This window comes from Lepisosteus oculatus, chromosome 17 (assembly GCF_040954835.1).
Source record: "Lepisosteus oculatus isolate fLepOcu1 chromosome 17, fLepOcu1.hap2, whole genome shotgun sequence".
Classification (NCBI taxonomy): domain Eukaryota; kingdom Metazoa; phylum Chordata; class Actinopteri; order Semionotiformes; family Lepisosteidae; genus Lepisosteus; species Lepisosteus oculatus.
Genome location: NC_090712.1, coordinates 14281576 through 14300152, shown reverse-complemented (window position 1 = coordinate 14300152; position 18577 = coordinate 14281576). Strand labels below are relative to the sequence as shown.

The window sequence follows — 18577 nt, the reverse complement described above, 5'->3', positions numbered from 1 at the left end:
CTCTGGCCCAATGAGCTGTTGTGGCATCGTATAGATTGTCTTTACCTGTGCTAAGGTAGAATGGAATGACTCTTTGCATTGGAAGTGGGAGGAAGGAGGAAAAGGGAGAACTAATCATGGTCTGACCTGGAGTCCAGAGAGAGCAAAGCTTTGGGAATGAGCAACAAGAGCCTCTCCTCGCCTGACCCAGCGGCCTTGCCCCGCCAGGACAGCATAGCCAGAGCTCCATGGCACAGGAACAGGGTCACACTGGTGGGGCGGACGCAGTGGTACAGCTCTCCACAGCTCTCTAACAGCCACTGAGGTGCACTGCCCACACGCTCCTCTGAGCCCAGCAACAGACTGGCCACCTGTCACACAAAGAGCACACACACATCAGCCCAACATTGGCTGCTGGAAGAGACAGCCCATAAATCAGCAACAATCAACACTGGTGTTTCTTAATAGGTCCACTTTATGGAGTGCTGAACTTCAAATCTTAATAATGTCACAACTTAAAATTGGGACTGTTTCTGTCCTAATTAAAACAGCATTCTCCCTCAGATGTTACAGGAGCAGTGAACAGGTTTCTGTGCCAAACATGTTCCGCACTTTTGTAGTTTATTCTTTATATTTATTTTCCTGGAAAGGAAGACATAATCGTAACTATGGGCAGAATAACTGAATTTCAAGGCATAGTTCAGTTGATCCAATAATGATAATGTTCAATACCCTGTATCCAGTAGAAACACTGGTCAATAATGGACTCACCACACTGGCCACACAGTCACTGGGCCCCGTCATGCTCCTAGTCAGCAGTACTACTGCCATGCCTGCAGTGCTCTGGACTGTCTGCACAAAGTCACCTGCCCAGGAGGCAAAGACATGAAGCAAATACCATCAAGGGGACAAAAAAGGAAAGCAATGCAAAAATAGAGGAAAAAACTAAAAATAAAGCCAGTCCATACTGTATAAACCAAGAGACTTCTCACTCCATTTCATGTTTGTGATTGGCCTTCGTGTCAAGACAGTCACTGAGGAGAGTGCAAAGTGGCTGCCTTACCCTCAGTGAGTATGCTGGTGTAGCAGCGCAACAGGTCACACAGTGTGTCCATCAGGGGGCTGTCAGGTGCTGCCTGCAGGACCGCAGTGATCTGCTTTTGGGATCTCTGTACCACCAGCATGGAAGCTTTCACTGTGGCCAAGCATGCCTGCATCAGCTGGGCCTGAGCAACCGGAGTGCCTACCAGACGACTACAAACAGAATAGAATGCTCAGACACTACCACCTCAGCTTCCAAAATCTAGATATGGCATTAAAATATTAACCCTAAACAGTGTTAGGCACAACATTCAAATACCATACCAAAGCACTGTAAATATCAATGGCAAACAAGTTCAGATCTCTTGAACTGCTTCACGCAATACTTAGAAAATTATTTCAAACAACTAGATCGTTAAAAAGTACACACTGTGGAGCCAAAAAAATTCATACTTTTTACAGATGAAACTATGTGAAACATGTTACCATGGGCAACTCCAGTAAAAGACACGTAAGTTGAGACACTTAAGGTAGCTTAATATCATCTCCATTTGTGCCTATGAGTCCATGTTTGCTTGATAATACAGCATATATATCAGTCATGTGAGTGAAATTGTTCAGTTGCCATCTAAATGTGATATCCACGTGGTCCAACATATACACTGTATGTGTAGCCCATTTCACTGTCTCAGAGTACACAGCCTTCAGAACACAGCACCATTCATGAACAATTAAAACAACAGGAGTGTACCAATAATTACCCCAATTTTACCTGTTCTGTTGTTGATATTCAGACAGGGCCTTCTGAAGAAACTGCAACACTGTAAAGATAAAAAAGCAAATCTAATGCTCACACAAGTTTGGCACTGTAAATTACTCTGCCCAAAGCAAGAGTCTGACAGGAAATCTCATTAAAAGTTTAGCTGAACTTATTTGCATAAATGACGTTACACTGCAAGTAATAATTATGGAAACAGTAATTACATTTTTACATTTTATTGTGCCTTTATAGGACCCTTTACAGAAATTTGCTGGAATCTGAGTTTATGCTAGTCTTAAAAACCATCAAAAACCCAACTTGCCTTCTGTTAGTAAACTGTGAATGCAACTTTCACCTGTGGGTAGAAAAAAAAAGTGTAATTGGTTCTGTAGCTCCCAAACCAAAATATTTTCCCATGTACACAACCAAATCAGGAACTGGGATGGGTCAAATATAAAAAGATGATACAAGTCAAAAAGGCCAAGGCAATAAGAATAAGAATAAGGTAATTCTGTTAAATATCTGATGTAAAACTGCACTGTATAATAGGAAAGTTCAGACAACCTTGCTCCCTAGATAATTCACAAATGAGAACATAGCAGTTTGAAGTCATTAATAAAGTGGGAACCACGTTACTACAAACATATCTGCCCTGTTTAACTCCTAGTCTTGAAACAGCTTTATTCTTAAATTGGTTTTAAAATAATTAATAGTTGGATCTTTGCTCGAAAGTGAGAGATCTTACAGAGACAGGTGTGTTTATTCTGAAATCATGTGAACCACTCTTTCTGCAAAAAGGCTATACAACTAATTGTGTGACCTGTATAATAAACTTTCACTTTATAAACTTTCATGAATTTACAAACTGTTATGGTTTAAAGGGAGTGAAAACATATGCAACCAACATTTTAATTCTGGATTTTTCTTTGCTGCTTATACTGACATTTAACTTGTTTCCTCCATCAAAGTGATCAGTTTGAGCATTTGTGACTAAAATATTTACTTCAGAAAATGTGACACTGCACATTAGTGGAATTCAAATAAATTGGACAGCTCCTCAAGAACACAAATAATCTTACAGGGCTCTGTATAGGGGAATGGCCTCCACCATAGGAGATCTCAGAAAAAAATGGCTGTCAAAGGAAATGGACCAAGGAAATCCTAATACAACTTTATGGAAAAATATTTTATAGTAAACAACTGTATGAAACAACAAATTGAAATATTTGAGATGTAGAACCTGTAGAACCTTGTTAATGTTGTTACAAGCTTTTAATACAAAAGTTTAAACTAAAAGGTTTCATATGGTTGGTTTAATACACAAATTAAAGAACAAATTAAAAAACAAAGCTATATTGGATCCCAAACAATAGAGAAAAATTGCAAACTTTTGCATCGCATCATATTTCACATGACACTTGCTCTATCACATTCAAACCTGAAACATACCCAGGTGGAAGCCGTCAAGGCAGGCAGTGATGGTATCGGTAAGGTGTGCGTAGTGCGTTGAGCTGCATGTGGTCAGGCTCTGTGACAAACGCTGGGACAGGCAGCGCACAGATTGGTTCTGCAGACAGCCTGGTACTGTGCTCAGAGCACTGCAGAGAGGACACACTGGGGTAAGAGCACTACCACGTGCACACAACCTTTCCTGAAGGTCTTGGCACATCTGCTTTGCTGACCTCACTGAGACACATACTGTTTTGTACCATGAACAGTGTGGGGACCGAGCACCTCCGGTGGTTTAAACACCATGCATTTAATGCTTGTGCAAAGTGCAAAGAGGCAGTAAGAAGCTGCGCACCCCATAATCAGGTGTCTCTCTGCCCCAGCCCAGACCAGAGAATGTGTTTCATGTGATGTGCCTTTACCCTAAAACTTCTGCAAAGATCTAAGCATAATGACAGGTAAATCTGGCATTAGGACAAGAAATCTGCCCGCACCTTGCAAGAGCTCTCTTCAGTGGGTTTCTGGAGTGCAGGGAGAAGAAAACGCAGGCCAATGTCTCCAGGCAGGCATTCATCAGCGGGCTTTCAGCCTCGTCTTCACTCAGCTGCTCCAGAAGGGAACCAACCTAAGAATACAGCACGAAATAAACTGGCCATTCTTGCTTTCTCGTAGCCAGCAGACAACTCTTGGTTTGAGCAGTGTGCTTGTTTTCCCACAGACATATATCAAACCTTTTCTTAAATTACTAGTGCTTGTCCCCTGTAAAAAGAGAAGAATTGACATAAGAAGTCCACTCATGTCTAACATGTCGATTTAATCTAATTCCACTATTGCTGAAGGATACACCCATACTGTAGCTTCAAGCACAAATCGCAAAACAGCAAGAAAGTAGGACTCCTTTAAAAAATCATGGATATCAATGATAGGCGTTCCAGTAGAAGAACTGATTATAAAAAGTACTTACTTTTTTAATCAGCTGTATCTGCTGGACTCCATCTGTTAGCTTGGCACACTCCTGCAAGAACTCAGCAATTTGCTCTGCCAAGGGGTCACCTTTGAGAGCTACAGGAAAACATCCAACCTGATGTTAGACAAGGTCAACACAAACAGGCCAGGCCTCCACAATTCGTAAATGACAGGTTTAGATCTAGTGCAAACTGGCTTAATGTCACTTATACCATGACAACGTGTTCACTTACACGCAAACAGATTCAACACTCACAGACAAATGTCATTTAATTCAATAGGAAGCAGAAAGACTACATGTCCATAAGTTTGAATGTTAAAGAGTAATGACATCCAGTGTAGTTTCTGGAATTACTGGAAGCAAAGATGACCACCAGTTGAGAGGATCGGTTTTCTTCATTTAGATCAAAAGAATATCACACACTAGACAAGACCATTCAGGTCTTGTCGTATTGCTTGATGTTAATTATGGCAACCTCTTGAAATTCTTTATTTATCTACCCGTGTAGAACATTCCTTTAAGTCCAGGAAAAACCTGGTTGTTCTTTTTTGGGCAGACTCCAAAGCACCAATATCATTTTTGTAATGTGGTGACTAATACTGTACACTCATACTTCCTCCCTTGTCCTTCAACCATCATCCTGTACTCACCACCCAGATTCTCCAGCTGTCCACTGTCCAGAATAAGGGCCTCCACTTTAACCTCTTTCTTCTTTAAAACCATCTTTCTAACAGCTTACAATCCTTCAAGAAAAGAGTGATTGGGAAGAGAGTTCACAGACCTGACTTCACAAAGAATGTGTGTAATGCTTACAAGCACAAGAATCACGTTTGAAGTTAAATACAGTACTTAAATGCCTGCATAACTGTAAAATTATCCATTGTAATTATCTTATTTTTAATGTACTCTGACTCCCTCAAGTAGGTTAATAAACGATTTTCTGGTTACTAAACAACATTTCAAAGTGATGTCTCGCAGGACATCCTCTGAGCAATAGGAAACACTGAAGGGAAGAGAAAGTAGGGACGTCATTAAAATTAACTACAGATGTAGAAATAAACTAACGTGACTTCATGCCTCATGTTGATCGTCTAAAATCACGGCAATGCCAGTCAACTGCAAATGCAAAATCCTGCAAAATCACAAATAATAGCATTAAGCAAAAGAGCATCATATACAATATAAATGTAATATACAGAGGATTCTTAGTTAACTGTGTAAATTAAAAACGTGCTGTACGTGTTCTGTAATTTATAGTGATTGTATTATACTACAAAGCGATATTACTGTTATAATAACGTACAAGTGCAGATTAATTTTGATGTTTTTCCCCAATAAATGAAAGCGTTTACAAAGGAAAGCATGCACTTTATATTAAAAGGTCGCACCTTTGCCCATACACTGACAGTAAATGCGTGCCCAAAGTAATCGTGAACTGAAAGCATAATTTCCAGTAAAACAAAGCGCACATAAAACTCACACGTTTTGTATAAATTACTTCATTTACTGCACAGACATCAAAGCGATAAACCAGAGGCTCCCGTACTGTAGCCGTGCTACACGTGTAGCACGTCAATTCCGGGAGCAGGAAACCCGCCTCCGGGCTACATTGAGTGGACAGATGCTCGAAAAAATACACGCCTCCTCCTCTTTAACCCTCTCCTGAACCGTTCATCTGACTGTCAATCAATTTACATTTCCCCTCCTGAATAATATGCATAGACACGCCTTGCTATCTGTTGATTGGCCAGCATGCGAGCGCTGTAACGCCCCATGACTGCCAGGCGATTTCCAAAGTGGGACACACTATTGAAACTGGAAACTTTGGTGAAAGTGTGGAATTCCTCATTTTTATTCCACAACTAGGTTCATATGATGGGAATAAGGCAACGGAAGATATGAGCGATATGGAATAGAAGCCAGATTAACTCCCAAACCGTATTTTCCTTCATATTGCTGGGTAAGGATTTAATTTTACAGTTCTTCATTAATAACTGAGAAAATAATAATAATAATGTTTCTTTATTAGCCCTACACAATTTCTTGCATTAGGAATGCGTCTTTTCGCATACCCCAGCTTTTCTCTATGGAGACACAGACACACAGACAGGGAGAGAAGCTTGGGAGCTTGAGAAGCGTTATACACTACTGTATGTTCTGGAGAAAAATCGTGCACAATTCACATTGTGTTAAAACATTCAGCACTGTGGAGAGGGAGAAAACTGACCTTCGACATGTTTTTGAATAAGACTGCATTTCTCAAACCTGGGGGAAAAGAGCAAAGCATTCCTACAGTATTTCTTAGGGGACGTATATTTAACCCTTTATTATATAATATGATATTGCAATACCAAGTGACGTTATACAACTGTGGCGGAACTGTCCTGCACTATTACAAATGATACATATTATTTTCATTAACATTAAAATGTTAATTTCTGTAAAATAATATATTCATATATTTTAATTTTCGCCCACATAGTCAATAGCAGTGCTATATTTGTAGTCATAATGTCTGTACATTGTAAGAGAAGGGTTTGCACCCACATGGTTTGTAAATTTTGACGTTAGGTACTTTTGTCTGTAGTACTGGGTCAAGTATATATAATATATAAACTCTTTGGATCAGATTTTAATTATGTTTCAGTTAGTGTCCCCCATGCGATGCTCAATCAAACTTCAATTTGTTTTACTCAAGCACATTAAATAATAAACCCACATTTGTTCCCAATTGACTTATCTGGTTAGACACATATTTAATGTATTATTATGGTCAGCTTCAGCTCAAAGCACTGATCTTGCTACAACAGATTGAGTCTAGAGAGTATTGAAATGTCTTCAGCCAGTGGCTGTAGATCTTAATCTTGATTAATTAAATTGAATAGGTTGTTCAGTATTTGAGGTTTAATGAAAACCAGAAGCTAGGACTGGAGCATGAAAACTTATGAAAGGTTATAAATGAGAGGAGGTCATTCAGCCGATCTGGTCGTTAGTAGCTAATTCGTTAGTAGCTAATTCATCCCAGGATCTCAGGCAGACGTTTCTTGAAAGAAGCCAGGGGATTGGTTTATAATCACTACTGTACCTTTCAACAAAAATAATTACATTATGACATACTGCTCCTGGAACCCACAAACCATTTTGCATTTTAAGCACTAACAAATCAAGCAATTCACTGACAAAAGTAAATGATGGTGCAATTTCCTAGAAAGGCTGTTAGAAAAATAACAGATTAACCTCCAAGTCAGACCTGATAAAGGGGCAGTTATAGAGAACAATAACCATGTCCTTCCTCCAGGCTGTCTGTTCTTGTTCGGTAAGTTTCTTCAAGCCACTTGAAATTGTAATATACTGTATATCCATTTAGCCTGTATTGATGTTTCCATGAATCTTCCAAGTTATAAACGTAAGGTTTAACTTTAAAAGTTACCCAAGTCATGAAAACAGTTAATAATTAGTAAGTGCAAGTTTAGAACTTTTTCATCCTAAACGGTCCAAAATCACTTTACAAATAAAGGAGGGGACCACTTCTTTCATATCTGAAGCTCATCTGGGTGATGTGTGGCCACCAGCATCCCCACTACACAGACGCACAGGTGGAGAAATGAGAAATTACATCACCAGCTGAATTAGAGAGGCCAGATTGTACTAACCAAAACGCTTACAAAACTAGTTTAGTAGACTAAGCCAACAAATGCAAGACAGAGTTATTGTTGTAAATAATGTGAAGGATTATTACAATACAATACATCTAAATAACAAGTATGCAACAGAATTCAAAAATTAATAAAAGGATGATATCTGATTTTCAGTAATGGGTAGTATGATGTAACACGATGGGAGATTATAGATTGTAAAGGATTGTAGGAGACAAAACTGCACTATAGTCATGCTTTGGTATGGCTCAATTTTATTACTGGCCATATAGTATATCTGCAATCATTAAAGGCCAGAGTTGTTACAAATCAGTCAGCACAGACTCTGAGGCTGTACCATTAAACATCTAATGTGATAATATTTTATTCTTTCATATCAAGCTTTTCTCTTTAGGACTTTCTTTTTTAGACATCAGCATAAACATCCATTTGTCCATCTCTTTCCTAACCACTTTCAGTTTAGGATTGAGCCAGAACAAGCAACGGAAAGCAACAGGTGCAAGGCAGAATACACCCTGGGAGGGACACCAGTCCACTGCAGGGAAGACACAGACACAAACACACACACTCACACTTTTCCTAGAAGCCAGTTAACCTAACAGCTTGTCTCTGGACTGTAGGAGGAAACCAGAGCATCTGGAGGAAACCCATTCAAACACAGGGAGAACACAGAAACTCCATGGAGATATCATCCGAGGTCCAGCTGAACCAAGAGCACTTACACTGCAAACGAGTGATGCCAACCACTGCACCATCGTGCCGCCCACCCTGGAACCCATTAGTTAGAAGTTTCATATAAATAATATCAAGACAAGCCCAGATCCAGTGATGGCAGGACAGGCAATGCAGAGATTTTAACCGCAGCCAGACCAGCCAGTCAGATCCTTTCCTGCTTCTGTGAGAGGCCTCTCTTCTAAGGGCTGTCTGGCATGATAAGATATCTTTGTGAGGCCACTTCTCATTGCTCAAGCGATTGAAGCCACTGAGGGATTAGCCTTTAAATCAGAGTTCTATGTCATGACCAGGAAAGGATCGGGTGCAAGGTAGCATACTCCCTGAACGGGACACCAGTCCATCACAGCACAGAAACACGGACACACTCCGTGTCAACACCAGAGATCACTTTCAAAGAAGCCAAGTAAACTACCAGTATGTCTTTGGACTGTGGGAGGAAACCAGAGCGCCTGGTGAAAACCCACACAAACAGTGGGAGAGCACACAAACATCACACAGAGAGCACCCCCGGTCCAGAATTGAACCCAGCACTGCGAGGCAGGAATGCTAACCACTGCGCCACTGTGCAGTACGAACATGCTGAGGAGAAATATTTCATTTTTACCATATTTTATCTTCTCCATATTAGAAAAAAATATTTCTGAATACAAAATGCAGCAACAAAAAACCTTTACAGTGGGGTGCAATGTTAAAAGAAGGAGTTGAGCTTTACAGAGTGCTAAGTGCCAAAATCTACAGTACATCAACACAGCTAAAATGATTGTCAAATGACACTTTTTAAGTACTTGTTTTTATCTGAGGGACTGAGGGAGTGATGGGCTTTCTGGTTTGTCAGGAAACAGTAGAAAATATGTTTTTTTTTTCTCTCAGGCTGTCATTTACAGTTGTCAACTTCACTAGCTGTGGAAATAGAGAGTGTAGAAGTTTAGGAGAGACGGGGAGGATGACAGAGTAGTCCGCATTTGTAGGAGAGCACAGCCGATCAGTCAGCGAGGTGTGTGGGTGCTGTGTGGGTCGTGTGTCAGCAGGGATGTCATGTGAGTGGGTGAGGGTATGCGTGTCACTCCAGATAGCAAGCTGTGCACTAATTATTAAATCTCTTTCCTTCACATTCATTTATTGATCTCTGGGCCTGAATGTGTTTTTTTTTTTTCGTTCTCATCATGTTGGCCTAACAAATTAAAATACACATCATGACAAGGTATATTTTGCAGCAGGGAGAGCTTCTGGATTCTACCTGGTTTAGGTTGTTTAGAAGATGAAGGTGAATACATATTTGCATTCAAGTGCATTATGAATCAATCACAATCAAATTTACTTTAAATTCAGTAAGGCTAAAAGACTAGGAGTCCATTTATTATAAAGAGATGTACACTGTTGACAGTAGGTTGTGCTGAACATTATTATACAATTTAATGTTTAATGAGAGAAAGTACATTTGACCATCAAAAAATCTCTGATTTAGATGTCTTTGGGTGGAAAAGACTTAATGGTTTTTGCTGGTTATTAGAGGATTCCTGTTTTTGGAATCTGCTGAAAATAACCTCATGAAAAATATGTAATTATATGTTTGAACTAGCTTTGTATGTAATCCAGTCTAATAAGGAGTGGCTATTACCACATAAATGTTTATTTTTGCCTTAGTTCTCATCTGTTTACCATCTTAAGAGAAATTAAGGAATCCCAGGAAGTTTTATGCAATGAAAACCACATGAAAACAATTTGGTTTGTAATTAAACAGACCAATATTCTGAGCTTCAGAAAGCATACTGCAGTAAATACTCCACCTCCTTTGGTAGGTATTCCATAATAGTATTTTCAATAGTGGAGTGATTTAGTAACATGTTTTACTTCAGCTCAGGTATCTTTATGGTATCATGAATTCCAAGGAAAAGAAGCTATCAACCACAATCAGGTGCATTTTGGCATCTGTGACTCAGTTCAAATGCTAAATACAAATCACCTGACATTTTGTGAAATCACATAACTTGAGCTCAATATTTTGTTCTAAGGAAGAATACTACTCAAACACTAAATCTATCTGATCACTTTTTAAACTTTTTACAAATTACAGTATGTGCTCAAGGCTATTGATGCATTTTCATTATACATCAGGATCTATATACTATACAGTGATAACTTTGGATGCCTGCAGACAGATTTTCACTGGTGCCTTAATAATAAAAGGTAAATAAAGTGAAGTTCAAAGGAAATTCTGTGTATGTTTCCAGTTTGTGATATATCTTCTTAGTCCCTGTTGTGTAAATATTTATCAAGCCTTATTGTTTTTTTTTATTTAGTTATGTTGCTTTCCTTTGTTTAATTAATTATTGTCTTTCCTTTAAATGTTTTGCTTTTCCTATTTAGTTTTTCAGAGGGGTGTTAGTGGGTGAAAGCACATGTTTAATGAGGTGCAGTGGGTACGTGATGGCAAACAGCATTGTGTGTCAGCTCAGATCTCTCACTGCTTCACTTGGCCTCAGAACCTTTCTCTGTTCGAGCCTCATGAATGCAGGGGGCCACTCTTTCAGCCAAGGGCAGGGGTCTGCAACCTCCCTTCTGGGAAGCCTCAACCCTGTGGGTTTTAGAAGTGACCTTTGCTTGTCAGTGATCTGACACCTGGAGAACAGTTTAGTTAAATAACTGGCTGATCCAAAGAAGTCTTTCAGATCTGGAGTAAAAACCTGAAGGCACTGTGGCTCTTCAGGACCGGAACTAAATCCTGGCCAATGGGAATATTTTATTTTCCTATTTGCATTTACAGTGCAGCCCAGCGACAGGTGTTGAAAATTCAGTAAAGGTACACAAGGGCCAGAAAAGGCTGATGACGGGTTTAGATGCGGTTGGTGATACAGGTATCCAGTCCCTAACGTCTCATCCCCTCACACTCTCTTTCTCCCTTAACCCCCTTCCCCCATCCCATCCTCCCCTCTGCCTCCTTCCTGTCTCTCTCTCCCAGGCTGTGGGTGCTGGCCATGGCGGAAGGGGTGGAGTGTGCCGGGCAGGTGGACTGGAAGGAGAGGTGCGTGACCCTGGAGAGCCAGCTGCTGAAGTTCAGAGTGCAGGCCAGCAAGATCCGGGAGCTCCTGGCGGAGAAGGTACACCAGGGCTGCTACCAGGCTGATACCCTGCCAACTACAATCATCTGGTATCCAGGACTTTAGTCAGATCAACATATTGTGTTCCAGTTTGATCCAAAGCTGATAGCATAGCTGTAGCCACGTGCCTTAAGCAAAAATAATCACAGACTAATTTATATCCTCAAAGAGTTGGATTTTAGAATAGCTGCATGGCATCTAAGTAAAATTAAATCTGGCTGTGCAATGACACAGACAGCTCCTATTTGAGATGCCTATGTGCCCTAATCATGCATTTGTTGGATGCTTGAATGATACCAGGTAAACAGGCGTGACGTTCAGGAGGGATAACAAAAGACGAGCTGGTCTCACTGAGCTGGTCTCACTGAGCTAAATCCCACTCATTACTGACTTTAACTATACACGTATCTCTTTCAGACATCTCACATTTTTCCCATTCACCCCACCTCCACCCTATCTCCACCTTTGCAGCTGCCCCTTGGTTCACTCCCCTCTCTGAATGGTCCAATGGCCAGGAGGTTCCCTCTTTACCACCTGGTTTAAGACATAACTTAATATACATAAATACTCGATAAACAGCATTCGCAAGGCACCTGATTCTTGGATGTCATTATTCCGTGTGAAACACTGTTGTACCTCACAGGGTTAAGACTAGCACAAGGCATAACACCCTCCCAGACTTCTGAACTCTTACAAAGTGTGGAAACATGACGTGCCCTTTACCGTGTTCCATGTGTTTGGGCGGTGCCGGAGCAGGAATGCTTCCCAGATTGCGCTGTTGCAGTTCCTGGTTCTCTTTCTCTTTGACCTGCCCCTGCAGTGTATCCACCCTGGTTGGAGGCACTTCTCTGGAGAGAAACAATTCAGTCTGGTACAAACACTGCTGTGACCACAGCCGTGCAGGAAGGGTAGAGACCACTGCACTGTGTGTAATTAACCCATTGGAACCCATTTATTCCAAACCCATTCAAGCCCCCAGGTCCAGACGACAGTTCCGCTGGGCAGAATAGGATTTGGTAGCACGTTGTTTGCAAAAATCAGTTCAGTATTAATTTTACCATTAATGGGTTTTATCCAATGAATTGTGTATAATGCCCAAGTTACAATTAAAAGAAAGAAACTGGTCTGAAGGTGACTGAACAGCAAAGAAAACCATTCTGCAGCCTAAAGGCCTGGAGTGAAGGACATCAGATTGGAGCTTCTCCAGCTCGGGTGCAGCCAGTGCCTACTTCTGTCCCTTCAGCTGCAGGCCTGCTAGGCCAGTCCCAGAAGCAGCGAGTTAAGGCAATGTTGGCAGGCTGTTCAGGTTGCTAAAAGTTAATTAGCCATTTTCTTCTGACTCGGCATCTCTGTAAAAAGTTAATCCTTGCTGTGGGGGTTACCCTGAAAAGAAAACTTTTGTGTTTCTTCAGACTTGCATTTCTTTCACCTGTCTGGAGGGCAGACCTCCCTCTGATAACATCTAATGAAACAGAAATGTAATTATGGTGATTTTAATTTAGCATGCCAAACATAATGAAGAAACGCATGGGCATGGATTTAACAATATAAGAAAGGTTACAAATGAGCCGAGGCCTTTCTGTCCATCTCGCTAGTTTGATTGGTTTTAGCTAATTGATCTGAGGATCTCATCCTTAGCTTCAACAAGATGGCATAAAAAATCTTGTTCCAGACACCCACAACTCACATACAGTAAATGACTCATGTTTTCAATTGTATATATATACTTCACTATATATTATCTATCTACAAATTTGGTTTGTATTTTCCTGTTGATTCTGTAAAAAGTCCATTGATGTGACTTTGTCAGTGTCCTTGAGGTTTCTGAAACCACAGAAAGTCAGCATTTTACTTCTCTACATTCCTTGGGCTGAGTCATGTCCTCAATCTCTCATGTGCTGCAGTCTTCCCAGTGAAGAAAGGGTCCATTGGCTGTGGGCCCTCTTTTAGGTTTAATTTTCACAGTTGACACTTTTTCACAATCTATTCAACCAGTAGAGACCGGTCTTTTTGTGGCTGCACAAAGAATGGAATGAATACTGTGGTTGTCAAGGAATGACAGGAAAACCACATTTCATTTTTTAAAGTCATTTTCTGAATCGTGGTTTGTAATGTGGGATTTTTTTGGGCACACTTTACAGCTCCAGCTTTCTGTTATAACAGACTGAAAGAATACAGGCAGACCTAAGGTAAACAAGCTCAGCTTTCCTGTGATAAGCCCATGGTTCAGCATGTCAGAAGATTCTTTTCCCGTTATCAGTGCTCAGTAGTGAACACAATGCATGGATAGAAAATCAAGAAAAGGGCAGAGATTCTTGTCTGTTTAACGTGCTGTCTGACAGGTTAAGACATGCTTGAAGTGGGATTGGTCAGAATTCCCTGTACTATAGCCTGTACCACATCTAACAAGCCACCACTGCTTGAGAGCTTGCCAGTGCCCAGACTGGTCAGGACAGAACACATGCAGGAGCTGACACCATGGGAACATCTGCAAATCCGGCAGTCCTGCAAGATACTCCACATGTAGGGCTGGATCACCAGGCTTTAACTAGCTATGACCAACGTTACTGCTTGAGCCACTCTGGAGTGCCTGGCCTCTCATCTTTGGCATTTAAAACTCTGTTAACTCATTTCCTCGGACCATACACCCCTTAGATAGGAAATGGAGTGAGAGCAGGATTGATTCTGAAATGACAGTGAATTTTTTCTTGGGCAAAGTCTGGAGCTTGGATGGTAGATATGTGTAGCAGTATTCACAAAGCTCAGCAGTGTGGATTGTGGAAGAAAGGCTCCTCTCTGCACATGTTTGCTTTAGTAATTCTGAACACTGCTGTCCTGTTGAGAGCTGGACAAAGCCTAGAATGTCTGACTCTCAGCCCCCTTTGCACACATTGGGTGCTGTGGTGGGTGAAACTATCATACAGTATGGAAGAAAAAAGGTTCATTTATGCGTGCTACAAGGAGGAGTTTAAAGCCTTTATAAAATATATTTTAGAGCAGAAATACTGTAAATGATGGAACAAGGAAGAAGACAGAGGGGGAGAGAAAGGGCTGAGCAGAGAAAATAATCTCATAATCAAAAACCTACCCTAGGGAGCAACATTCCTTCATTTGTAAACAGTAAGCACACTGCACAGGAAGTGAGAAGCAGTAAGTGTGTAGCCTACATTTCTCCATTTTTGGCATACAGCTGTTTACTCTGGGCTGGTCCTCTCCAGAATGCCTCTTTTCTGGCCAAGCCTCCTGACATCTGTGTGAACTGGGATAAACCAGCAGGATCTGAGTCTCCCATCCCTCTTGGGGAATCCCACTGCGAGCCGTTCTGACAGCCCCAGATAACAATGTGCCTTTATACTTTCCCTCTGCCTACCTCGACACGCTCACACCCAGGCGAAGAAGACCAACAGTCTTAGTAGCAAAATTATCTGCTCCGTTTTTATGGATCCGAATAAGTATTTTTATTTATCGGGGATCTCAATTTCTGATTTAAATGCATTGGAGTCGTGCAATGGGACTGTTATTTTTCACAAGGCGAAGATATGTAGCTGATTGTACAGTATGTATACTAAGTTATAGCCAGTGATTCTTAAAAATAGTAAAACCTTTAGGCAATACAGTTGTAATGCACATTCACACACAAGACTGCTTTACACACTAAAGTTCTTTAAAGTGCTTTTTGTTTTCTTGTCTTAATGCAATGATTATATTACTGCTGCCGAGGAGTCAGTCCAGAGAAGTCTGGTGGCAAGCTGTGGTTAATGGTTAATTGTTTTGAGATCAAAAAAAATGTTGGGGTGTCCTTCTGCAGACATTAGCAAAATAATATCCTACAGCACATACTTTTTAAAGATGTTGTCCTTCAATTATGTGCAAACTTTGCAAGCCCCGGCATCGCTACAAAAAGAGGCTTCTATCCTACTTTTATATGTACATTCACTTGGCACATTGAGTTGAGTTTTTTTGGCATTAGAAAAAGTGAAGCACTGAGAGAAAAACTTTGGAAATCATCTTGAGAATGAGTATGTTAGGAAGTAAAAAACTAAAATTGCAGGAAGTCCAAATGAGACTTTTTAAATGCCCAATATGGGTTCAAAAGCTGAAACCACATTAAGTTTGAAAAATATGTGTTCTAATTTACAGAAACTTTCTCTTTTTTTCCCTGGAAATCCTGATTTATTCCACATTTCTGTGGGATGTAATTTCTAGCTGCGGGAGGCAGAGTAGAGCCCCATTAAGAGACAAACCCTTTCAAGCAGCAACAACAACAGGACTAAAAATGCTTACTTGCCTGTTTCCTAGACTGGGACTCAGAGTGCTGGGCTCTGCCTTGATCATACCTGATTAAAAAGATTAACTCAAGAGGTTTCGTACCATAGGTCTTTAAACACCATGGCTAAGCCTTTTACCTCTCTCAATAAAACACAAACCAGTCCAGCTACTGAGTCATTTCAATTTCAGAAGGTTTATCTTAGGAATGGATATTTCTGCCTTCATGATGACAAAAAGGTATTTGTTCTGTACGTTGAAACTGAGCCATAGATACACATTTTGTACAATGTGTGAGTACACAATGATAGTATATTCAATATATACATACTTAAACATAGTATAAAATATATTGTATACTGTACATTGTTTACAGGGGAACCTTTCAGAGTTATGTTTTTTTAAGAGTATGCAATTATGAATTATGGGAATAAATATTAATTAGCTATTCAAATTTTACTATGCTAAGAGGGCAGATCTGTCTAAAAAGACTTTTAATTCTGCCTTTTCTACTTACATATAATCATATATGGAAGCCATGTATATATACAGTATTATGCAAAGTTCGAAATAAGTTTGTACATAAAGGTGGGAAGAGAGAACAGTCTTTCTAGTCATTCTTCTTCCTTGTAATCCCAAGATTCGCTAATAAATCTGAATCCCTTAATGATAACTTTTATCATATACCAACATTTATATCTGTGTATGATGGCAGTTCAGTGTACTTGCTTCTTCGATATCTTGGTTTCTGTGGACACACAATCATGTTTTTCTACTGATTGTAAAGTTTCGAAAGCTTGATATTTCCGCAGATTTAAGCAATACTTTAAAGATTAATCTAATGCACTTAATATCAGACAACACACACTCCATACCCTGTTGTCAAGCATCCCTTAGTGTAAGGAGAATACATTTGGTTACCATCACACTAATGAGGCAACTTCCTCACTAAAGTCTGCATTTTTAAAGGATCAGTGATTGGAACGAAAAGAACGGGGTTTCAAAGATATTAGAAATCCACAGATCATTATTATCCCTAGTCTATCTACTATTGAAACCTTTACAGCAAACAAAAAAGTACATTTATTCTTGTATACATATCTAGATGCATATTTCTCATCACGATGTCATATATACAGTATAAAAAGCTGGAAAAAGAATATAGCTTCAGAATGGGCGTCTTGCATCTAAATGTGGGTGGAAAGTTTTCATTTTTCCACCAGCGAGGGCGATGAGAGAGTTTTGTGTTCTGGCCCAGCTGCAGTGTCATGTGACAGGAGGGAGAGGAGCCGCTGCTTCTCCAGGGTGTGGAGGTGGAAGCGTTAGGCTTCAAGACCCACTGGTGTGCAGATGAGCACGTGTGTTCAGTCCTGCACTCCATGACACTCTTTGTGTCCAGTGTTCAGGGTGCCCAGCTTTTCCTTTTCTAGGAATAAATCTTTCTTGAGTGAAACGTAAGGGAAATATACCAGAATTCTACTTGTGTCAAAAATGCCACAGGCTTCAGTTGGCAAAGATATTTTAAAGGCATTTCTATTTTGCTGGGCATGACAACAAATTATGATTTAAAGGCATTTTTAAATTCCTCAGGGCCTTCCATCACTTGAACATTGAGAAGTAACCTTACATAGATCATGCCAGAAAACTCCTAGAAGAGAGGCCTCTCACAGAAGCAGGAATGGATCTGACTGGCTGGCCTGACTGCAGTTAAAATCTCTGCATTGCCTGTCCTGCCTTCACTGCATCCTGGCCTGATATTATTAAATGAAACTTCTGACTCATGGGCTCCAGGGTGGACAGCATGATGTCACACTGGTTAGCATTGCTGCCTACAGTGCTGGTGCTCTGGGTTCAGTACCGGACCTGGGGTGTGATCTGTGCGGCGTTTGTATGTTCATGTGTATTTCGTAAAGGTGCACTGGTTTCCTGCCCCAGTCAAAAGACATGCTGGTAGGTTTATTGGCTTCTAGTAGAGTGTGTGCGTGTGTGTCTGTGCCCTGCCATGGACTGGTGTGCCATCCAGGGTGTACCCTGCCTTTGGCAGTATCTTGCCGCCTGCAAACCTGCATTGGATGATTGGTTAGAAGATGGATGGATGGACTTTGTGTGCTGCTGCTGACACACTTAAAGCCTTGTTTCTTGGGGGTTCCATTGTAGCTTTTTTTATGTTAAGGGTCCTCAGGGAAGGATTTCTGAGATGGGGAATGGTTATTGTTGATTGAGTATTGCATTTTATTGTATTTGAGAAAATGAAAATGAAATGGTGACTAAAAAACACTTAGAAGACAAGGATAAAAGACTATTTGTCTTTCTCTGCATGCAGTATTTTGGAAATAAATGTGCCATTTTAGACTTCAAATGCTAACAAATATTTGCTTCTAATTTAGGTGTTGGTTTGTAGAATAGCAGAAAGTAACCCTTTCACTTTCAGTTGGTGTTTCACTTAATTCCTCTCGGGGCACAACATCCGTGTGTCAGGGCTCAGAGACATTGCCAGAGATCAAGCCAGGGGGTATGGTTTAATGAGTGAGCCGCTAGCTCATCTAAGACCCAGTACCACAGCTGAGGAGGAGCAGCAGACTGTGCTGCGTTGTCGTTTTAAGTCATCGGAGGAGAGGCTGTGAAA

The 18577-nt window shown here is 40.6% G+C and overlaps 2 protein-coding genes across 4 annotated transcripts in view; one reads left to right on the top strand and one right to left on the bottom strand.

The window, feature by feature from the left end:
• Positions 1 to 5757, bottom strand: part of thada (THADA armadillo repeat containing) — a 114119-nt gene extending 108362 nt beyond the window's left edge. Inside the window, exons 1-11 of one of the 3 annotated variants that reach the window (XM_015363138.2) lie at positions 5677 to 5743; positions 5262 to 5328; positions 4847 to 4939; positions 4194 to 4291; positions 3724 to 3854; positions 3230 to 3378; positions 2103 to 2135; positions 1793 to 1841; positions 1043 to 1233; positions 751 to 845; positions 127 to 350 (exon numbers count right to left, since the gene is read on the bottom strand). In XM_015363138.2, coding sequence (XP_015218624.2) covers positions 127 to 350; positions 751 to 845; positions 1043 to 1233; positions 1793 to 1841; positions 2103 to 2135; positions 3230 to 3378; positions 3724 to 3854; positions 4194 to 4291; positions 4847 to 4919 — 1043 coding nt within the window. In that variant the 5' untranslated portion in view covers positions 4920 to 4939; positions 5262 to 5328; positions 5677 to 5743. Of the gene's footprint in view, positions 1 to 126; positions 351 to 750; positions 846 to 1042; positions 1234 to 1792; positions 1842 to 2102; positions 2136 to 3229; positions 3379 to 3723; positions 3855 to 4193; positions 4292 to 4846; positions 4940 to 5261; positions 5329 to 5676 lie in introns of all 3 variants that reach the window. The other 2 variants (XM_015363140.2, XM_015363139.2) reach the window with 2 other exon arrangements.
• A 244-nt stretch (positions 5758 to 6001) lies between these two features.
• plekhh2 (pleckstrin homology domain containing, family H (with MyTH4 domain) member 2) overlaps positions 6002 to 18577 on the top strand; it is a 34486-nt gene continuing 21910 nt past the window's right edge. Inside the window, exons 1-2 of the mRNA XM_015363311.2 lie at positions 6002 to 6156; positions 11547 to 11685. Coding sequence (XP_015218797.2) covers positions 11563 to 11685 — 123 coding nt within the window. The 5' untranslated portion in view covers positions 6002 to 6156; positions 11547 to 11562. The remainder of the gene's footprint in view (positions 6157 to 11546; positions 11686 to 18577) is intronic.